The sequence below is a fragment of the Humulus lupulus genome, chromosome 3, assembly GCF_963169125.1.
Source record: "Humulus lupulus chromosome 3, drHumLupu1.1, whole genome shotgun sequence".
Lineage (NCBI taxonomy): Eukaryota > Viridiplantae > Streptophyta > Magnoliopsida > Rosales > Cannabaceae > Humulus > Humulus lupulus.
In genome coordinates, this window is record NC_084795.1 from 281,742,572 (window position 1) to 281,764,706 (window position 22,135).

General features: G+C 29.3%; 2 protein-coding genes across 8 annotated transcripts; both read left to right on the forward strand.

Annotated features, from left to right (window-relative positions):
* The first annotated feature begins 7,583 nt into the window (after window positions 1-7,583).
* Window positions 7,584-15,384, forward strand: LOC133824711 (pentatricopeptide repeat-containing protein At5g15010, mitochondrial-like). 7 transcript variants are annotated; one of them, XM_062257682.1, is made up of 4 exons: window positions 7,584-7,653; window positions 7,790-12,561; window positions 12,728-12,809; window positions 14,330-15,384. In XM_062257682.1, exon 2 carries the CDS (start codon window positions 7,983-7,985, stop codon window positions 9,795-9,797), a length of 1,815 nt encoding a protein of 604 aa, XP_062113666.1. In that variant the 5' UTR covers window positions 7,584-7,653; window positions 7,790-7,982; the 3' UTR covers window positions 9,798-12,561; window positions 12,728-12,809; window positions 14,330-15,384. The 7 variants fall into 7 exon arrangements, with proteins under 7 accessions (XP_062113666.1, XP_062113667.1, XP_062113663.1 ...); XM_062257683.1 differs by having other exon boundaries at window positions 7,584-7,648; XM_062257679.1 differs by having other exon boundaries at window positions 7,595-11,088; window positions 12,412-12,561.
* Window positions 15,385-20,105: 4,721 nt separating this feature from the next.
* On the forward strand, window positions 20,106-22,135 carry LOC133824712 (NAC transcription factor 47-like). The gene is made up of 3 exons (XM_062257685.1): window positions 20,106-20,448; window positions 20,541-20,884; window positions 21,082-22,135. The coding sequence occupies exons 1-3, from the start codon at window positions 20,286-20,288 to the stop codon at window positions 21,790-21,792; spliced, it is 1,218 nt and encodes a 405-aa protein (XP_062113669.1). The 5' UTR covers window positions 20,106-20,285; the 3' UTR covers window positions 21,793-22,135.

A 22,135-nucleotide genomic window follows, 5' to 3' on the forward strand; every position in this document is an offset into this window, starting at 1 on the left:
TGTTTTATTTATTAATTATAATGTATATAACCGTGTTTTCCGGTTATTATTTCCTTCTGACATAGTTTATAACTATATACGTAAAATATTACAACTTTATATTTAAATTATTCCAGCTGTTTTTTTGTGCATAATATATAAATATATATATGATTATCAATTAATCTTTTGGTAAATCATCATCTAATAAATTAACTATATATATATCGAAGCACGTGATCTTGCTTATGTTTGTGTTTGTATCACCTATATATATATATATATATGCTACATACTTATATATTGTACTTTATTAATGAGAGAACCATGCCATCATTGCATAATAGGTAGAAGCAAATTTTCTTAATTTTGAAATTGTAAATATACTTATTTAAATATGTATTCATTTTTATTATATAAATTTTAAATAAATAAACAATAACATAAAAAATAAATAAATAATATTTAATATAATGTATTAAAAAAATTAAAGCAAAATATTGTCTATAATTGTAATAAAAAATCGTTCATTTAAAAAAAAAAATATAATAGAATAAATTATAGTTCTATAGTATATATAAATATTTATATAAAAAATATCATTATAAAATATTTAAAAAATATATTTTTTTAATTATTTAATTTTATTTAAGTTTAAGTTAATATCTTAAATATATTATATTTTAATTTGTTTAATTATTTATTTAAATTTAAATTATGTTTATAATTTACCGTTAAATAAAATAATATTATGTTAAATATAAGAATATTCTGTTAAAATTAATTGAAAAAAATAAAAAATTGTAAAAACTAAAAATTTTCGTTATCTACGCACTTTTCCGTATAAAAGTGACAATTTTCATATAGAAGAGATATAAAGCTTATAAGTAAATATATATATATATATATTTATATATGTGTGTGTAATATAGTGTACGTACGAATTGAGCATATATCTTTTTCATCATAAATAATAATGATGTATTTATGAATATTGTACTGTTTATATCTTGTGGTCCAATTAATTAATACCATATAATAATGCAAAACAAATATAAACAACACATATATACAAATGTCAAAACAACTCTATATATAGTCCATATGTACACAAATGAATGATGATAATTATCTTTAGATTTTTTTTTTTTTTTTTTGAGTTTCAACTCTATTAATTAAAAAGGAGTACAGAAAGATAGAAACTTGGGTAGAAAAAGAAAAAGAAAAAGAAAATTGTATATGCATGAATAATATGTATCATCATCATGAGTTTGAAGATAAGATATATAGTAACGGTTATTAAATAATGGAAGAGAAATATCTTTGTATTATTAATAATATATGGATTTTCTTACACCCCAAAAGAGAGATTATATATGGAAAAAAGTACAAGAATAAATGTATTAAATTAAATTATATATAATGGAAAATAAATAAAAATGAGGAAATAATAAGATCGAATAAAACTAAAAAGGAAAGAAAATAAGTAAGAAAAAAGGTTTGGTTTTTGATACTTTCCATTCAAAGCAAAGCGTTCGTTTTGGAAATTTAAACTTGAGGGAAACTTAAAACCTCTCCTTGTTTTTGGCCCTTACTTATTTTGTTTACACTTTACACTTCAAACACTTTGTAAAACATGTGTTTTTTTTTTATATATATATCTTTTTCTTTATGTTAAAAAATAAATTATAAAATATAACAAATTCAATTATGATCAACTTATTAATTAACCTAATTATATATATACATCTTCTCTAAGTACATGGGATGATTTTGGTCATCTTTATTAATACCGTATGTTAGTATCCTGTGTTTTATCGAAATACAGACTTGGTACTTTATGTTTTCAATAATGTTCATCTGATACCATGTATTTGAAATCGTACATATTTGGTATCCTAGACTCAAATTTGAGTAATTTTTTTAATATGACCAAATTGCCCTCAGGTAAATGTAATTATACAATTAAATTTGAATTAGAAACCCATATAATTGATGACAGTTGGGTCATATTGATAAAATTTTACTTATCAAATTTGAGTCTAGAGTACCAAATATGTACGAATTCAAATTATTCGGTAACAGATGAATATTATTGAAAACATAAAGTATCAAGTCTGTATTTCGATAAAACTTAAGGTACCAAATGTATATTTACCTTAATATATATATATATATGTATATGTGCCTTGATGAATAGTATATATGACAATATTATTTTAGTGGGAATATTTTAAAATTTTATATAGATTATAGAAGGGGTACGTAGTAAAAACTTCTATGAAACAATAATTAATATGTTTATATAGTGTGTTTTATATTGAAAAAAAAAAAAGAGATGTTGAGCTTGCTTGAGCTCTCACCTTTTTTTTTTTAAATAAAAAAGTAAAAAAGGGGAGAAAAGAAGAAGTGAATTATCTAAATATATATATAATTAAACTTATGATTAATAATGATAATAATAAATGGGGGATTGAATCGTAAAGCTCAACATTAAAGATGAATATGACATTGCAATTTATTAGGGTAAAATCCCTGACCACAAAATAAGTATATATATTGATCAATATATATATACATATATATATATATATTGTAGGGGGGAAAATTAAGCTTGAAAAAGAGGCTGATTTGTTGCATGAAAACATGGGAGAAAAAGATAGCTAGGGAAGGTGGACCAACCAAATATTTAACAAGCCTCTACCACACATATATATATATATATATATACATCCATATCCATCACTGTCTACTATAATAATAAGCTTCAATAGAGAATAGAGAATGAATGAAAGTGAAGCTTAATTTCCCTATAATTCTTCTTCTTCTTCTTCTTCTTCTCTTCTTCTTCTTATTCTTATTGGCTAACCTCATCTTTATGTCATCAAAAGATCTTTGGGCAGTTGGCCCCTTCTAGCAACCAATACAATTTTCAAACACATACCCCACTTTATTATATATATCTGTATATATATATATATATTAATATACGAAAAATTGGTGAAAATGACATATTTTTTTAAGTGATTTTGTACTCTGATATACTTTTGATAATTTTTTGCAAAATTGCCTCTGTCTAAAATTGTTTCGGTTGTTAAAATTTTTCGACCAGCTGTTTGAAGTTTTCGATCATCTGTATAAAGCTGTCTAAATTATGAGAGACTATTTTGCAAATAATTATTAAAACTAGGCTAGAGTGCAATAACTTTAAAAAATACGTTATTTTGCCAAAATACCCTTACTATGCACTACAAATAAAGGTACGTACCATGTAGTGACAACTTTTTAGTCACAACATATATTTTGTGTGACTAAATGTCACTTTTAATCACAACAAAAAATTACATGTGACTAAAAAATCATACTTAATAATCATAAGTTGTCGCTAACGTAATTTTAGCCACAACTTATTATTCATTTAGTGACAACAAGTTGTCACAGACTTTTTAGTGATGTCATAGATAAGATGATTAGCGTGATTAAAACTTTAAAATTTTTTTTAGTGATATCATCACTTACCATACTATATATTTTAGTACTATTAAGTATTTTTTACACTAAAAAGAAAAAGAAAAAAAATTAAGTGTACCAGTTGTAATAATAAGGTAATGATAAAGGAAATTTGTAGTGGCTAATATTATTGTGGTCATCAAGATATATAAAATAAATAAAAAAATTATAAATTTCAAAGAGTTTCCTTTTAAATATATATATATATCAAATAAAATCTCAAGTTTTATATGGTAATTAAGATGTGGTTTTAATTAAGTTAGGTTTTGCTAGCTATGTAGTATATTCATGTGCAAATCTGGCATGTTCTTGCTAATATATTTTGTATAAAGATTGAGCCAATTTGCATATTAATTAAAAAAAAATACTTATTAATTAATAGTGGAGTAATTAAATTAATAGTGAAGATATAATATAGATTAATTAATTGGAGTCTGACATTTCTAATTAATGTCATAATTAAATAGCTTGAAATGGAAATAAGGAGTTAATAATTGAGAGCCTAAAGCTAATAATAAATACCTAATTATTAATACTATATCATCGATTATTTCTTACTAAAATTTAAAAAAGTGATCAACTTTTTGTGTCTAACTATTTAGCCAATAATAAATATTATGAACACCAAAAGAAAAAGATAAATAATAAGTATATATAACAATCTGTAAACTTTTAAAAAAATCACTTCAAAATATGATGATGATGATGATTTAATAAATAATTAATTAAGGCCGTACTATTTAATAAAGCATTAAATATTATTATCATTAAAATAATAAAGAAGAATATAATAATAAGTGTAACAAATGATAACTTTAATAAGTAGTTTGGTCGTAAATTTCTGAAAATAAATTCTTACAATTCTTTTCACATGCTATATATATATATATTATGGTTGTTAAAACTTTATGATAATAATTATATATTCAGCTGCTGTCGTTTTTCAATTGGTCATGAAATATTGGATCGACTATAGCTACAGACTATAGTGTATTCATGTGTAAATTTGGAATATTTTTGCTGGTATAAATTTATATATATATATATATGAGGGACTAGAAAGTTTTTTTTTTTTATATAATATTGGTGTATATTTTTTTTTATATAATTATATTTTTTTTATGATAGTGTATATTATACTTATTTTAAAATCTGAATAAATTATGGTATCGAAATCAAGGTTTAAAATATTACACACATGCTTATTTTTTTTGTGTACGCGTATAAAATTTGACAGTTTGAACCATATTCTCGGCTTCGTAAACTATTCAGAATTTATTGAAAATTTGCGAAATGTTCTAAATAATTACCATGTATATTGTCGTATAAAAAATTTAAAATTATAAGATACCGAAAATATAAAAAAAATACACCGGTGTTATCAATTACTTTAATCCTATATATATATATACATATACTTTAATCCTACGTACATATATACGTAATCATGATGTTATTTTTTAAAATATACCAATTACTAGTGGATCAATTAAATAGTGAAGATAATATATATCCAGATTGGAGTATCTGCCAAATTAATTTTCTATAATGTCATGATTAAATAGCTTGAAATGGAAATAATAGTACTTATAATAATTGAGCCTACTCTAGCTAATAATTAACTATTTATTATAAGTTATTATCTTTTTGTATAGATTAAATTATTTTACCATTAATTCTTAAGTTTTACGAAAGAACAATATATAAAATACAAACATTAATATGCCACATGCAATTGAGTTTATTTTATATATATAGCATTTTTCTTTTTAACTGAGGTAATTGAGATTAGCTAGAATGTTAATGCTAATTATTAGTGCTAATTTTGCTTTTTTTAATTATTATTATTATACGCATAATTATCTCTAAGTTTGGTACTAATTTGAGGTTTAATTAAAGTGGGAACACACTAATATACTCTTCCAAGACTTGTTATTTTAATTAATATATTTTTGCTATGTTTATATATATGGTCAATTCGAGCAGTTATAATCCTAAATATTTAGATTTTTTTTTTTTGGGATTTGTTTGGTTCTGATTATATACATAATTATATATATTTATTTATGATTTTAGAAAAAAAAAAAGAAAAAAGAAAAATGGTTGTCAAAATGTGATATGTTTAAATGTCAACTAGTTGATAAGTCATATGTACATACATACATATGGGTCGTACGCGTCATGTGTTCATGTCATTATCTATGAATATACATATTATTATCCTTGATAGCAACAAATATAGGAGAATTTTTCGGTGTCTTCGGCTCGGGAAGTATTCTCGGCGAATTTCTTTTGAACGAGCATGTACATTCTAGTTATTTAGAGCATCATGACAAATTCTCAGAACATTCTGAATAATTTACAGTACCTAAAATTATGTTTAAATCAAATTATTGCATACGCGACTAATTTTTTTATGCGCGTGGAATATTACATGTTTATACCTTATTTTCGGTACTGTAAATTTTTCAGAATTTTTTGAAAATTTATCACGATGCTCTAAATAACTACAGTATATACGCCCATACAAAAGAAATTCACCGAAAATGCTTCCCGAGCCAGAAAGACCAGAAGTTTCGATAATGACTGTATACATATATATAAATGATATGATGAGAAGTTTCCAAGAAGTTTCACCGCACACAAAACCACTTCGATCTCTCATGCATTCACTTTCACCACCTAAATATTTATATTAATATTAATTAATATTTCTCTATGTGTTCTATACATATACATATATATATATATTTATATGTTTATATATATAGTTGAATATTATTCACTACAATTTTTAATTACCTTTATGAGCTTCTCACATGACTAATAATATAGCTCTTCCATTTTGTTTTTGTTTTCTCTTCTTCTTCTTTGTTTTCTTTATATATATATATATATATATATATATATATATTTATTGATAGCATTTTGCATGTGTTTCTGGTGTCATATATAGTTGCATTGGGACTTTTGGTGCAATTAACAGAACAAACAACTATATATATATATATTATATATATTATATAATAATGTTGGGTTTATTGTAGAGACTACAAATGTCAATATATATCTGCGGTTGAAATTTGGAATAATTGAAAATTAAATTATCATTAAGTCGGCATGTATATATTAATGGTTTTTTTTTGACAAAATGACTTTTAAACTTATTTTTAGCCTATTTTTAATAATTTTTTGTAAGATATTATCTCATAATTTAGATAGTTAGTAGAAAATTTAAACAAGTGGTCAAAAAATTCAAATAGCCGGTCGAAAATTTTAGACAGCAAATCGAATTTTAGACAAAGGTCATTTCACAAAAAATTATTAAAAATAAATCAGAAAAATCACTTAAAAAAATAGACAATTTTGTCCATTTTCTCATATATTAATAAGAAAATATACACGCCACTTTTACTACATTGCATTTTAATAAATTTATTCAACACTTTTATTTTGGGTGATGCATATATATCATTAATTATCATTATATTTGATAATTTTTATAATATAATTTATTTATAGCACACCCAACCCAATACATTAAATTAAACAAAATACAAATTATATAATAATAACATAACAAACTAAGCAACCAAATGAGAATACATATAGTATTGTCATGGGCTATAGATATATGGAATCTTTTTTTCTTCTTCTAGAAGCAAAATAGATTGATAAAGATTTTATTGTGGTTTAAAATTTCAATCTCAGATAATATTATATAGAATAACGATACCTGCACCTAAACATTACACATAGTGACGTGACAGTGCTTTATAAAATACTGGGTCCCAATTTTAATAAATGTGATTAGCTAAACTAGTCTGTCACGTCACTGTGTGTAATATTTAGGTGCACATATCATTACTCTATTATATCAAGTTTGAAAATCCAATCAAATGAGGTCCAAGACCTTTATATGAGTGTGTACTTAAAAAGTGGCAAAAATCAAATTATAAATGGAGAAGTGATATTTTGAATTATTCAACAGGTCCATTTTGAAAGCCCAACCCAAGCCCAAACCGAGAAAAACCCGAGCCCAGGAACTATTAGAAACATGGCGAATCAAAGAGCTGATACAATTTAACTTCAAAATTGGATTAAGTAGAAGAAGAGAGGGAGAGGAGTGATTATGAAGCTTAATTGCCAGTAACTTGAGGTAAGGTAAGGATTTCACTCTTTGGTTCTCAATTTTTGACTTTGGTTATTGTTGGTATGGCGCTTCAATCCAGTTCTGTGCTTTTTGGTTGCGGCTTTCATTTAGTTATTTTCACAAACACCTTATGCTCATTGCTGTTAGGTTGCTTGACTTGGGATTTTTATGGGATTTGAGTCCCCGTGCTTGTGGGTTTCATTTGGTTATTTGCACAAGCACTTTAATCTCATTGCTGTTTGATTGCTTTGGGATTTTTCTGGGAGTTGTGGTGTGTAACATTGTTAGCCCTGTTTTGTTTCTGAGTCCATTTGAGTGTTCTGGCCATTGATTAGGAAGCATGAGAAGAGTTGGAGCCTTGTGCTCAACTATGGTTACCAACCATCTCAATAAACCCACCCCTGTCCGCTGTTTAGTTCCCGTTGTTGCTGATTTTGGCCAGTGGACTAGTACCACTCAATCTCTATCTTCAGCTCCACCGTGTTCCAATTGGCAAGTCTTACCTTTCTCTACTTCTGTTTCTCCAGACTCAAAAAGTGAGAACTTAGATTTTGCTGCAGTGGGTTTGGGTCAAAATGCTCTGATTGATGATGGTGATGACAATGCGGAGGGGGAGGAGGAAGAGAAGGATGAGGATGACAGTGAATATGAAGATGGTCAAGCAAAGTTACAACAATTGAATTCAATAGAACATGAGGGTCTTGCGCAAGATATAAAAACTCTTGTGCATATAATTCGTGGTGAACCGTCTCGCTCTGAAATGAGGAGAAAGCTCGATGAATGTGGTATAGCAGCCTCGTCAGAGTTGGTAATGCAGGTTCTTGCACAAGTTCGCAATGATTGGGAAGCATCATTCACCTTCTTTTTGTGGGCTGGTAAGCAGCCGGGTTATGCTCATTCCCTGCGTGAATACCATTCCATGATCTCTATTCTTGGGAAAATGAGAAAGTTTGATACTGCGTGGGCCTTGATTGATGAAATGAGAAATCGAACAGATGGTCCATCTCTTGTCACACCACAGACACTTTTGATCATGATTAGGAGATATTGTGCAGTCCATGATGTCGGAAGAGCTATAAATACTTTTTATGCTTACAAGCAGTTTAAGTTTCCTGTGGGAATGGATGATTTCCAAGGACTTCTTTCTGCTCTTTGCCGGTACAAGAACGTCCAAGATGCAGAACACTTGCTCTTCTGCAACAAAGACACCTTCCCTTTTAATACCAAGAGCTTTAACATTGTCCTCAATGGATGGTGTAATACAATTGGTAGTCCACGTGAGGCACAGAGAATTTGGTGGGAAATGAGCAAGAGAGGCGTTCAACATGATGTTGTTTCATATGCAAGTATTATATCTTGTTATTCGAAATCAGGTAACTTGAATAAGGTGCTCAGGCTCTTTAACAAAATGAAAGCACTAGAGATTGCTCCAGATAGGAAAGTTTATAATGCAATCGTTCATGCTCTTGCTAAGGGCAGGTTTGTGAAAGAAGCCATCAATCTTTTGAGAACAATGGAAGGGAAAGGAATTACTCCAAATGCTGTCACATATAACTCACTGATCAAGCCTCTATGCAAGGCCCGTAAAATAGATGAAGCTAGACAGATCTTTGATGAGATGTTGCAGCACAAAATTTTAACCTCTGTTCAGACTTATCATGCCTTCTTCCGTGCTTTAAGGACTGGGGAAGAAGTCTTCATGCTCTTGGAAAAGATGAAAAAATTGGGCTGTGAACCAACTTCTGATACCTACATAATGTTGATACGAAAATTTTCCCGATGGCGGCAGCTGGATAATGTCTTTAAGTTGTGGAGTGAGATGATTGAAAGTGGAGTTAGTCCTGATCGCAGTTCGTATATAGTACTGATTCATGGGCTCTTCCTGAATGGACAGTTGGAGGAAGCATACAAATACTACATGGAAATGAAGGAAAAACAGTATTTGCCAGAGCCCAGGACTGAGGAAATTCTCCAAGCATGGGTGTCTGGAAAGCACCAGATGGCAGATGTAGAAGACAATCAACTAAGATATAGAGAGCCATACGGAGAAACCATCCCGATCACAAAAAAAATTGATCAGCAAAGACACTTTCTTCGTGAACCTGAGACTAGAAGTGTTGTAAGAGAACGTGGATTTTCCTTTTGGGATAAGTAGGATTTCATTGTTTTTGTTTAATTATTGGATGATAAATTTCGTCAGTGGTCACCGGGAACAAGTTTCTCACAGGCTCACATACAGGTGCATAACATTATCCTAGCCTCTCATTTATGAAATAACAGTGATTTTGGCCTTTAATTTTTATATATTTTTTTTCTCTAACATACACAAGATTCTTTTGTCTTGTTAACTCAGCTGATTGATGTTTTAATTCATTATGCGTTTTGAATTCTGTAAACCTGAGTTCTGGTAGTTCATATCCTTTGTTGGTTCAAATGCCATCATGGATTTCCTTACAGCTAGTGTAGAAAATGTAAAAAGCCGAAATTTAAGCTTTTCATATACATGTGAAATTCCTACGAGGAACACTCGCATTGAGGTATAAGTGAAACTATTTATTTTTAGCTCGTATATGTATTTAGTGACAATGTACAAAACAGCTATTCTTGTATAACAGAAATACTTTTTGCCTTGCCCGATCCTTGTATTTCATTGTGCTGGACTCAATGATATGATTTGATCACCATTATATTAAGTTTGTATTTCTGCCATAAGACTTCTTGCCCATTATTGATTTAGGAATTCGCTGTCTATAATGTGTTACAGTGGTTTGTGGTTATTTAGTTTAATATCTGTTAAATTATTGGTTGACAAAGTTTATTAAGCATTCATAATTGAATTGGCGAGCTATCTTTAGATGAAAAGTTCAAAGAACGTTTCAGTCATTGGATTGAAGGACAGGGACGTTCTTCTGTGCTATGGTGGTGTGGATGATATGATGGTGGATTCAGGTTTCAATTATGAAGGGAGGTTTCCTCTTTAAAGGACTCAAGAATAAATTCTCCTTAGTAAGAAAGATTATAATTCAGAAAATTCATACTGAAGGATGAGTAAGGCAGGCAATGAAAATCTAGGTGGGATTCCTTTTTTAGCTCCGCAATGATTTATGTATTTATATTGCAATTCTCATTGCTACTTTTAATCTGTGTAACTATTAAGCTATTTTGTTATGATCAAGTCAAAGAAATAAATGTGTGCATATCAGAATTCTCACAAGTACTATTGATATGCATATTGGTTAAGTTAATTTGTGACCATACACTGTACGACTAACTTTAATGACTGACATCCATTTGAGAATTTCCAAGGTTGGTATTAAAAGTCCTATTTGTGAACAAGAGACTATGACAGAGGGAATAAGCAGCTACCGAATAATAATAAAGTTATTCAAGGCTTATGAACATAGAAGATTTCAAGTGGGCCCATAAAATTAAACTGTATATTTCAGGTATTTATATTTGAGCTTTCTACTTAGTAAACAAAATTTGGCAGGTCAACATTGGCCAAGAATATGGACTATCAATATTATTTTATAATCTGTGTGCATGTGCACTAATTTTTGTTGTTTAATGTAACTGATTGTGTAGCTATGGATTTCAATTTGCATAATTTCCCGTTTGATAAAATACAATTTACATCTTTATTCTTGGAAATACATAATACATCTGATAAACTAACTCTATATCCTTTTTCTAATACTAATTATTGTTTCTTATCCAAAAAAAGGATGCTTTTAGTATGTTTTACAAAACTTGAGGGAAAGGTTTTGCATTTTACAAGACATAGGGTTGTGCATTGTATTTTATTAAACCCAAGGAATATATTGCAATTTATCATTTTTACCTACGGAGATATCTTAATGTTTTGTATTGATTGTCTGGCAAATGATGTCATGCTTGAAATAAAATTTCCCTTTCATTATTACACTCTGTGTGTGTCTTTTTTTTGTTGCTGAAGCCTTTAACATTTAGTTTGAGTAAGTATATGTTGATACTAGTCCATTTTCATTGTGTTTGTGTGATCATGAAGAACTGGACTCTGAGCATTATTTATTGCAGCTTCATAGTACAATCTCATAGGGTCATCATTGGTGGTTTGTAGCTCTTTCAACATCTTTTCAGCCACATCAACTCACTAGTGCCTTGAGCATGTGCTCTCAACGCAGCTCCTGCTTTACTGCTGGACACCATATACTGCTTCTTCACATTACAATTTTTTTCCGAACAAAAGAACAATGTACTGATGTAGATCTTCTATCTTCAATCGAACCAGCCCAATCTACATCTTTTTATCTTGCCCCCTTTTTATCTCTATTTTTCTTATAACCAATCCAGAGGCAGTCTTCAAGTATCTCAAAAATTTTGTATACAACATCATGATGTTATTTACAAGGAGCATTATGCATATATTGATTGACAGCACCTCAACATATGCAATATCAGTGGACCCCTTTTACAACTTACCGTACTCTTTTTGCTTTATCCTTGTTTGGTGATCATTTTGCTGCGTTAAAGATGTTTTGTATTCTGAATATGAAAATTAATGGGAAGAAAGTAAAAGTTCATTTAAAAAAATAATTATGCTTCATTTTTTTTTTGTTAGCTTAACTGCAGTATTCTTGATGATGTTAAAATATGAAATTCAAATCTTGTTTTCTTTATGTTGATGGTTTATGGAAGTTCCAGCAAACGCTTTAGGAAGCCATTGGCAAGCAAATTGAACTGTTTGATATCTTGTTCTCACTACTGATTTTTACTGCCTACTAATACAGGGAGGAGAATACAATTATTGCCTGATTGCTGATTAGTTGATAGTTTTGAAGATAAACCAGCTCTAAATGACAAAATGATGAAGTATTTTCATTGGATTAGGAATTGAAAACGGAGGACTTGCTACTGCTGCAAATAGTATTGCCAATTAAGTAAGAAATATGCATTTTTTTGTTTGACTTATATTGGTGTTTTTTCTTTTGGATATTTGTCGTTGTCCGTTTTTTCTTTGTTATACTTGTTCAATTATTTGTGTATATATTATTCTATATTATATGATCTTCATTGTATTAACCTCATTTGGTTACTGATTGGTAGTGAGTGGATTGGAAAGACAGTGGATGATGCACGAACAAATTGGATAGCAGCACTTTCTTAGTATTGGGAAAAAAACATCCAGGTTTGTTTCAAACCCTACTATGCTGTTGGAGAAAGTTTTCTTGACATTTTTATCATATGTTGATGGAAGAGAATGTAAATCATAACCCCTTTTCTTTTTAGAGTGGTTTCTTCAGGCCTAACTAGTTTTATATTATTTCAAATGGGAAATCTGGTGCATTAGCATTTGACTTTGGATAAGAGCTATCTATCTATCTATTAGATTAGGTGAACTACACGTGGAAAACTACTGGGGGTCACAATCAAGACTTTTTTTACCCTGAAAATCAGCCAGTTGCTCATTTGTACGTTTTCATTTTTGCTAGTCATTGACTGGTCTAAGTTTTCTTCCCATTTTTATCATTCTCTCACGCCAAGTCAATTTTCCCTAACAAACTGAAGGTGACAATCAATAAATCTCGGTCCCGGCTGAGAGTTCCAGGCATGGCTTCACGCAAGTGTGGGGGGTCAAGCTATAATAATATCAACAATCTAATATCTGATTAAAAAACATTAACCTGTGGAGTTTTTGCTGGTGTGTGTAGGGAGGGATTAGAGTCTTGGCTTCATTTTAATGTTTATATATTCTTTTAATATTATCACTTATATAAGCAGCCACTCCATAAAGAGTTGATTATTCTAAATGGTTATGCGTATACCCATATCTTTGTGTTTATAAAGGTCTATGCCTCCATGGACATAAAGAAATGGGTTTTTTCTTGATTTTGTCATTGAAATTTTTATTATTATATTGATTCAAATGTTTGATATTTGACATGTGGAGATTTGAATTTTAGGTAAACTGGCTAACCTTGTACATAGGAAAGGAGAGGGTGGAGAAACCTTGAACAATCCTAAAACTAGATACTTTATTTTATATTGTCATATGGAATAAGAAGAAGAAGAGTTCCTGCCACCTAATGTATATTAGACCAAAGATAACGTTAGTGCCCATACTGGGTGGAATATAAGCATATTAAAAGTATAAACTATTAAGTCTATGGGGAATTTTGGATAATCATAGCTCTTTTTTAGCTTTGTTCTTTTTTCTTTTAATAAATGCTCCTAAAGCCATAAGAACAACCATTTGATCATCATCATCCTATTCAACCAAATTTGTCTCATTCTATCTTTTGTCCAAACTCATTGTTCAACCACCCTTTTGGCTGTATTATATAGTGGGAGTCCCCCAAATCTACGAAATACTATATATATTTTTTATTATCTGAGTTTTTTTTTTAAATATATTTATTTTTGCTAACCGTAATTTAATTAAATAACAAATAATAAAGAAAATATCATAACTTTGCCGTGCTCACTCAATCTAAATGTTGAAAGCTTGTCATTAGTGTGGAAAACAAATAAATATTGGAAAGGAATTTAGATTTTATACACATATGCACGCATGCACACGTGTATCCATGTCTTCTTGGAGATGAATTCAAAGCAGAGTTTTGACTTAAAATATCACCTTGTATATTTTATGCATTTTGTTTTATTGGTACACACTGATTAAGGCTTCTTTGATGGTGTTTTGAACAGGTGGCACTCAGGGTCGTCTGCATGGAATAGGGGGTAAAGCATAGTTTCAATCCATGCACAACATTCACTAAGTTCAAGTGGAGCTTGTAAAACCCACACTAACAGGAATTGGGTGGCTATAACTCCTAGAGGTAGGTATTCATTCTCCTGGACTCTGAAATATCTGTGGTGATGATGATGATTGTCATTATTAAATAGTTGAGTAAGTTGAGTTGGCCAAAACATACTGATAGATCGTGACAGTATTATTTCTGTGGATTAGATCTTTAGTTAGGGAAGATTCTTTTTCTGTTTTATTATTGGTATATGCACTATGACCAAAACAAAGCTATAAGATAGAGAAAAGAAAAGGGCATATAATTATGTTATGTTCCTTTCCATTTCCACGTGTGAAGAAAAACCAAACCAATGAGGGGATATGAATGAACGTAACAGAGTGTTGCAGTAATAGTAGTTTGTAACTTTAAAGATGAATTAAGTCCTTATCAGAGACTTTTTTAAGTTAGATAAACAGGACAATTGAGTTGATGTTCCCATAATGAAGTGAGAGAGAGTGTGGTTGAATGAAGCAAATATTTACTGTTGACAATAATAGTCAAAGTTAGAAGAAGTAACATCACTCGTGACATGCCAACCCCACGCCATGCTTTGATCATTGATTGGCCCAATGTGAATGCTAGGCTGGCACACTATTCAGCATTAAATTTCATCTCATAGTCCACCTAAAACCAAAGACAATTTTCTAAAGCCATGCCAAACAAGTCCTTACTGTTGTTGTTGTTCATGACTTTCATTTTTTTTTTTTTTTCTGTGGATTCTTTTCAAGTATGGGGGGAAATGGAAAGAAGCAACTAGGTGGGTTCTCCACGCTACATAATAATTAAAGGGAAAGAGCATCATATTATTATGCATATAGGATAATGACCTTAAGTTTTGGAGATTGTTATAATTGAATTGCTGACTGACTGTGTAAAGAGCATCTTTTTTTTTTATGATTGGGACTGACCCAAATTCCCAAAACTGAATATGAATGCTCATCAATTATTTGTTTGGCTTTTTTGGCTGTGAACTAGTTTCTTAGTTGTGTTGTATAATCTACATCTCTAAAGGAGTTAAAAATGCTCATAATGATCTCAAGGTCATCTGTTTGAGACCCATGTCGTCCAAAGGTATTGGTTGAAAGTTGTAATTGACTTATTAGGGATCACCTAAACTGACTAATCTGAACACTTTTAGTGAAAGTGGCAAGAAAGAATTATCCACTCAAGCTTTAAAAACTTTGCTAAAAATAGATTCAAAGATGATGAATGATTTGGGTTTGTGTTGTTTTGTGGAATGGAAAGAGGATAAGCTTTGATAAAGGTTGGACCTTTAATCAATGTTCTCTCAGTGTTCTAATTGGATAGGAACTTAATTTGTCTAAGTTGTAACTTACTCTAAAAAAGAAAAAAAATTGAATCTTATCTAAAGCTCTAAAAGGAAGTGGTTTCTCTTTGGTTTTGTTAGTTGACTATTATTAGTGAGCTTTTTACATAATCATAAGGACATATCTTCGTACTTAAATTTAGAATCTTTGATAATTAATCTTAAATTTAGACAATTAATCAAATATTTGTACTAATTTATTTTTTTGGGTACACGCAAAAGGATGTACCAAGTCTAAATATGGGCATTGAAAGATAGATAAGAGAGGTACTTTTTCATTTACTAAAAAGTACTCTAACCTATCAATTAATTAGGCTGCATTGTAACCAACTCCTTTAAACAATTTTTTTATGAGTATGGAAATTACTTGTCAAATTTTTATAAACTAGTTTTAAAAAGCTGAACTTAAAACATATGTAATTTATTAATTTGTTTTTAATTATTGGGGATGTGGTCTTCATTAATGAGCTTTCAATGCTTAGGAGACTTTTCAGTGATGGTTCAAGAATTTTAATGTTGTATAATTTGTTGTAGGGCCTTTTATTTGCACCCATAAATATATATAAGCACCTCATTAATAAAAAAAAATTAAATCATTTTTAATATTTTTTTGACATTTTTTAATTTTTTTTTTTTTGTCGATTTCAATAATTTTATTTTATCTTATTTTTATATTTTAAAAAACTAATAATGTGTAATTTTTTAGAATAAAACTCCTACTTTAACAAGGTTTTATTTTATTTAAATATTTAAAATATGTATTATTTATATGTATTTTTTAGAATATGAAAAAGAAAAAAATCTAAAAAAAATATGAGCATAAGTTAAAAAATATTATATATTAATTTTTAATAAAAATAGGGTGTCTTACTCAAATTTTGAGGTGCAAATATATTGCTCTTATGTTGTATTCGAGTAAATACTATATAAATTTTCATCTCAATAATAATAATAAAAAATAAAACTATGTTATTTTTGACAGCATATATTAATTAGTATTTGGATTCTTAGTTTATTTTACTAAATTAATACCCTTTGTGGAGTGAAGATGTACACGTATATTTCCTATTACTGATAATTGATAAATATAATTTATTAAAGTAGAGCATATACTTCGTACAATGTTTGTGAATTTAGTGAGTAAGATGGAATATTATTGGTTTGATTTTTTTTTTAAAAAAAAAAAGAAAAAAAAAAGAGTCGATCATTTGTAAAATAATGCATTATGAAAACAAAAATGAATATTAAATTATAAATTTTGTCAGAGTCAATATTAAGGTATAAATTATTGTAAAGACTAAAGTGGTGTTTGGTATGGAATTATCTTAATTTTAAAATATTATATTGTTTGTTACAAATTTTGGTTATTATTACTATTTGTAAAAAAGATAGGAAAGTGAATCCTATGGAATTTAGTTTACCCTCCTCCAAAGGGGTAAAATCTTAAATTCATATAAACATTCTCATATATATATATATATTTAACTCAAGATTTACTTGCACAATCAAACATTATTATATGATTTTGAACAATTAAGTCACTATCGTTAACTTTTCATTAACAAAAAAACACTCCTTAAGTTTAGCTTTGTTATAAGATTAATCAAATACTAATTAGATTAATTTCTAACTAACACCAAGTAGATTAATTCACTAGTTGAAATAATTTTCAACATTAAGGTGACCATGCAAAATTTCTATTCTAATTATGTCATGTTTTTCATTTAGGGATTATCCAATGTAATGACTTTTACTATACTATCATTATGAGATTAGATGTTGTCCCAATTAGATTCAAAATACATGTAAATTAATATATAAATTTAGAGAAATTGGTGAAAATTATTGCACTCTGACCTACTTCAGACATTTGTCTAAAATTCGATCTAATTGTCTAAAATTTTTGACTGACTATCTGAATTTTTCGACTAGCTGTCTAAATTATGAGATGTCATTTTTCCAAAGAATTATTAAAACTAAACTAGAATAAAAAATGACTTTAAATAATAAGTCATTTTGCCATAGACGCATAAATTTAATAATAAAGTATATAACCAAATTTATCTCCTTGTAATCCTAAATGGATGGTGGAATGAATATGTTAGTTAGTATAATACTAAGTATATATAATTATATAATTATATAATTATAATTATATAATAATTAGGAAAAGAATTGAGAGAGTAGAGTAGAAAAGAGGGAATTGAGTTTGAGTTGAGATAAGGTCGAAGTCGAAGAGAGATGAATAGTTACGGCATGGGAAAGAAAGATAGTATTAGTGACGATGAACAAGGACTGCCACAGTACCTTACCTTTATGGTATTGCTTTTTTATTATTTTTTATATTTTTATATTTTATATATATAATTTTTTAAGGAAAGAATTTACAAAAATATCTAAGATTTGAAAATAAAAATACTCAAACTTTAAATTTTCAAGAAAATTATAAATATACGAGGGGTCATAGTCATAAATACCGAGTTTTTTTTCTTCTAAAAACAAACTTTATAAATATGTAACAATATAGTTTTTTTTTTAACAATATTTGGAGACTAATTAGAAAATTGTAAATTATTGTTTATATTTTTGTAAAATTCTGAATTTTTTAAAATATAATTTTTTTTCATTTTTTAAAGGGATTCCATTATCAAAGCCACGTGTCAAGATTATATCTTGAAATGTAAAAAAGAATTGAGTAAAATGAACGAACCAACCTCAGCCAGCCGCCATCTTCTTTTTCAGTCCCCACCACACCATATCTCTTCTTTTCTTTATTATTATTATTATTATTATTATTAAAGATGTAGGGTTAAAATGAATTATTTTTTAAAATTATTTTATATTTTGACTTAATTTTAATAAATTTTTGCAAAATGACTTTCGACACTCCAGATAGGTCAAAAAATTCCAGATATCTGATCGAAAAATTTAGATAACTGGTCGAAATTTTTAGACGAATGATCGAAATATACACCTTTATGTTCTATCATACCCATCACCACTACTATTACACTAGGAATCAAAACTTTTTCAAACTTGAGGACAAAAGCTCCAATAGCAAGATAAACCAACCCTAGAACACTTTAGTGCCATCTGGCATACCATTGCTTTGCTACACACTTCATTTTCTTTCTTTCTTTCTTTGTTTTTAGTGTTGTTTTACTACTATTGGAAATAATAAAACAATATCAAAAAACATCATTATTATTTGATGATATTGAAAAAGTTGTTCTATTTACTAACAATCATATGGCTCTGATTAAACTTTTTTATTTTATCTTTTTATTTGAAATCTTTAAGTTGATGTGTGCTGATTTTTTCGTGTCAATTTTTTTGAGATGTTTTATATCGTTAACTTCATTTATATTTTTTTTTTCTGAATAAATAATATTTGTACTCTACATATAACACTACCGGATTATCAATTTGTTAGTCATCTAGAACGAAATTTAACATCACGAATCATTCGGATGGCACGATTATTTAATAATTATAACAAAAATATTATTTATTTATTATTTTTTTTCTTGAAACTATGCTCTCCGCCTAACCCTACAATATTTGGGGCCCAAAAACTATAATAATTGCCATGTAGATAGTTAGAAGGAACTCGAACCTCATACTTTGTGAAAGCTAATCAAGCTAATAATCTTCTTGGGTGAATAATTTTAATAATAAATAACTATTTCACTTGACAACAACTAATTTTAAATTAGAACCTCTATCCCATAATTTTCCCATTGAGTTTGTGAGAAAAGAACTAATTACTCTGCCACATACAATTATGGGAAATTCACAAAAATAACTGAAGTTAAAAAAAAACTAAAAAATGCGGAATCTTTAAAAAAATTACAAAAATACAGAATGGTATAATTGTAAATACGAATTTTTTTTTTTTGTAAACAAAGTTTACAAATTTGTAATTAAAATTTACAAGTTTGTAACCCTATGTCACAATTTCATAAACAACATCTACAAACTAAATAAAAAATTGTAACAAGCAATTACAGAATCGTAACAAACTGTTGTTATCGGTATTTTTGTAAAATTTTCTATTTTTCAAATTTCTGTAAAATTTACAGTGCTCATGGGGTAATTTTTCCTGCAATTATTAACCAAATCCTAAGTCCCACACATCTTTTCCTTTAATTATGCCTTTTCTTCCACAAATATCTAACTCATCATGATGATGATGATGATAATAATAATAATTAATAAAATGATTATATATTTATATTTTTGGCTCTTTCATCCCCCTTGGTCCAGCCTAATCTCTCTCTCAACTTTTTTCCGAATAACGACAAAATTCTACAACCATAAAAAGGGTTCACATCTCTCCCTTCTAAAATTTCAATCCCATTTTCTTTCATTAGCTCATTGAGTTCTCAATCATCTTTCTCTCAACTCTCTTTCCTCATTTCCTTCCCCTTTTACTTTGGAACCAAAACCCCTTTTCTTTATTCTTGGAATTATCACTTTTCTTTTTTATTTTTTTCAAAAAAAAAAAAGAAAAAAATTAAAAAAAAAAAAGATGAAGAACCCACAATCAAACCTTCCACCAGGGTTTAGGTTTCACCCAACTGATGAAGAACTCATTCTTCATTACCTTAGAAAAAGGGTCAGCTCCACACCTCTCCCAGTTTCCATAATTGCTGAGGTTGATATATACAAGTTTGATCCATGGGAGTTGCCAGGTTGGTTCTTAGTTCTTAGCTTTCTTACTTGCTCTGGTTGGTTCGGTATAACTAAATTAACTAACTTTTCTTCTTACTGTTATTACTGTCAGATAAGGCCACGTTTGGAGAGAAAGAATGGTACTTCTTCAGTCCAAGAGATAGAAAGTACCCAAATGGAGCAAGGCCAAACAGGGCAGCTGCATCAGGGTATTGGAAAGCCACAGGCACAGACAAAACCATAGTCACTTCCTCCATGGGAGGACCTCATCACCAGAACATTGGTGTGAAAAAAGCTCTAGTTTTCTACAAAGGAAGACCTCCAAAGGGTGTCAAGACCAACTGGATTATGCATGAGTATCGCCTAGCTGAATCCCCAGCCTATGCTTATAATTCCAACCTCAACAAACTCAACAACAACAACAACAACAACAAGCTTAAAGATTCTTCCATGAGGGTGAGTGTTACTGTCTTCTCTACACGTGTCAGTGTTTCATTGCCTGGAAAGGTTGTCTTTTTACGAGTCAATTAGTTATGGATTGAACCTTTATTCTTATCAGGAATAGTATATCATCTGTTGTTACGTGTAAATATATATATATGTATTGTTCATTGAAGACTTTTCTTTTCTTTTCTTTTTTTTTTGTTCTGTAGCTGGACGATTGGGTTCTTTGTCGTATCTACAAGAAAACAAACGTAGTACATCCAACCGCAGCAACTACTGCCATTCCAAGTGATCAAGAAGAAGAGGAACAGTTTGTTCAAGAGACCCTTTTGTCTTCTTCACCACCATGCTTATTAAAATTGGACCAAGAAAACTCCATTGATAATAGTAGTAGTATTATCAAGCCTCAGAAATCTTGTTCGTTCTCCAACTTGTTAGATACCATGGATTACTCTTTACTGAGTAGTTTGTTAGCAGATTGTCCGAGTAATAACTCAACTGGGTTCGATCACTACAGCTCGATCAGTAGTAGTACAGGTTTCAACACTAGTTCTAGTACTATTCTAGATCAGCAGCAGCCATTTTTCTTCAATGGCTGTAGTAGTGGTGGTAGTAGTAACACCACCAATATGATCGGCAGTGGTAATTACATGGTGCAGCAGCCAAGTTATAATAAGCTTCCTCAGCTGCAACAGCTGCCGCTGCCGCCGCCAACGAGCGTGGAAAACCACCGGCTTAAGCGCCAGCGGTCGAGCTCCGATGACCAGCTCCAATGCCCACCAAAGAAATGCATGATCAACTCTTGCAATTTTCTTAATACTACCACAACCACTTCCAATATTCAATCAGACAATTACATGAACCAGTTGTTCTTGAACCAGCACTTGTTTTTGAGCCCTGAGCTTCAATTTCATGGATAAGACTAGAAAGAATAAGAATAATAAGAACACAAGACAAGACAAGACAAAGACAAAGAAATTATGAGAAGAAAAGAAACTGAGTTTGAGCAACATGCCAAGCCTTTTTTTCTCCTTTTTTTTTTTGAAAAAAAAAATGTGTATAGAAGGGTAAGTAGGAGGGAGATGTTTCTGATTTATGTGTTAGAAAGAGGAAAGTTTGGATAGAAAATTTTACCTTTTTAAGAGTTTGATATGATGTTAGATATATCAGTTGAAAGATATTCAAGTAGAGGTGTACTAGTACTGCAGTGGTTAATATACCATTGTCATCAAATGATTTCAATAGATTTTACACTTCTGTTGA

What these genes read in the sequence shown, in the direction of transcription:
- LOC133824711 (XM_062257682.1), top strand. Translation starts at nt 7,983, where the DNA reads ATGAGAAGAGTTGGAGCCTTGTGCTCAACTATGGTTACCAACCATCTC.
- LOC133824712 (XM_062257685.1), top strand. Translation starts at nt 20,286, where the DNA reads ATGAAGAACCCACAATCAAACCTTCCACCAGGGTTTAGGTTTCACCCA. An exon ending in TGATCCATGGGAGTTGCCAG is followed by an intron (nt 20,449 to 20,540) that starts GTTGGTTCTTAG and finishes TATTACTGTCAG; the next exon opens with ATAAGGCCACGTTTGGAGAG. An exon ending in TTAAAGATTCTTCCATGAGG is followed by an intron (nt 20,885 to 21,081) that starts GTGAGTGTTACT and finishes TTTGTTCTGTAG; the next exon opens with CTGGACGATTGGGTTCTTTG.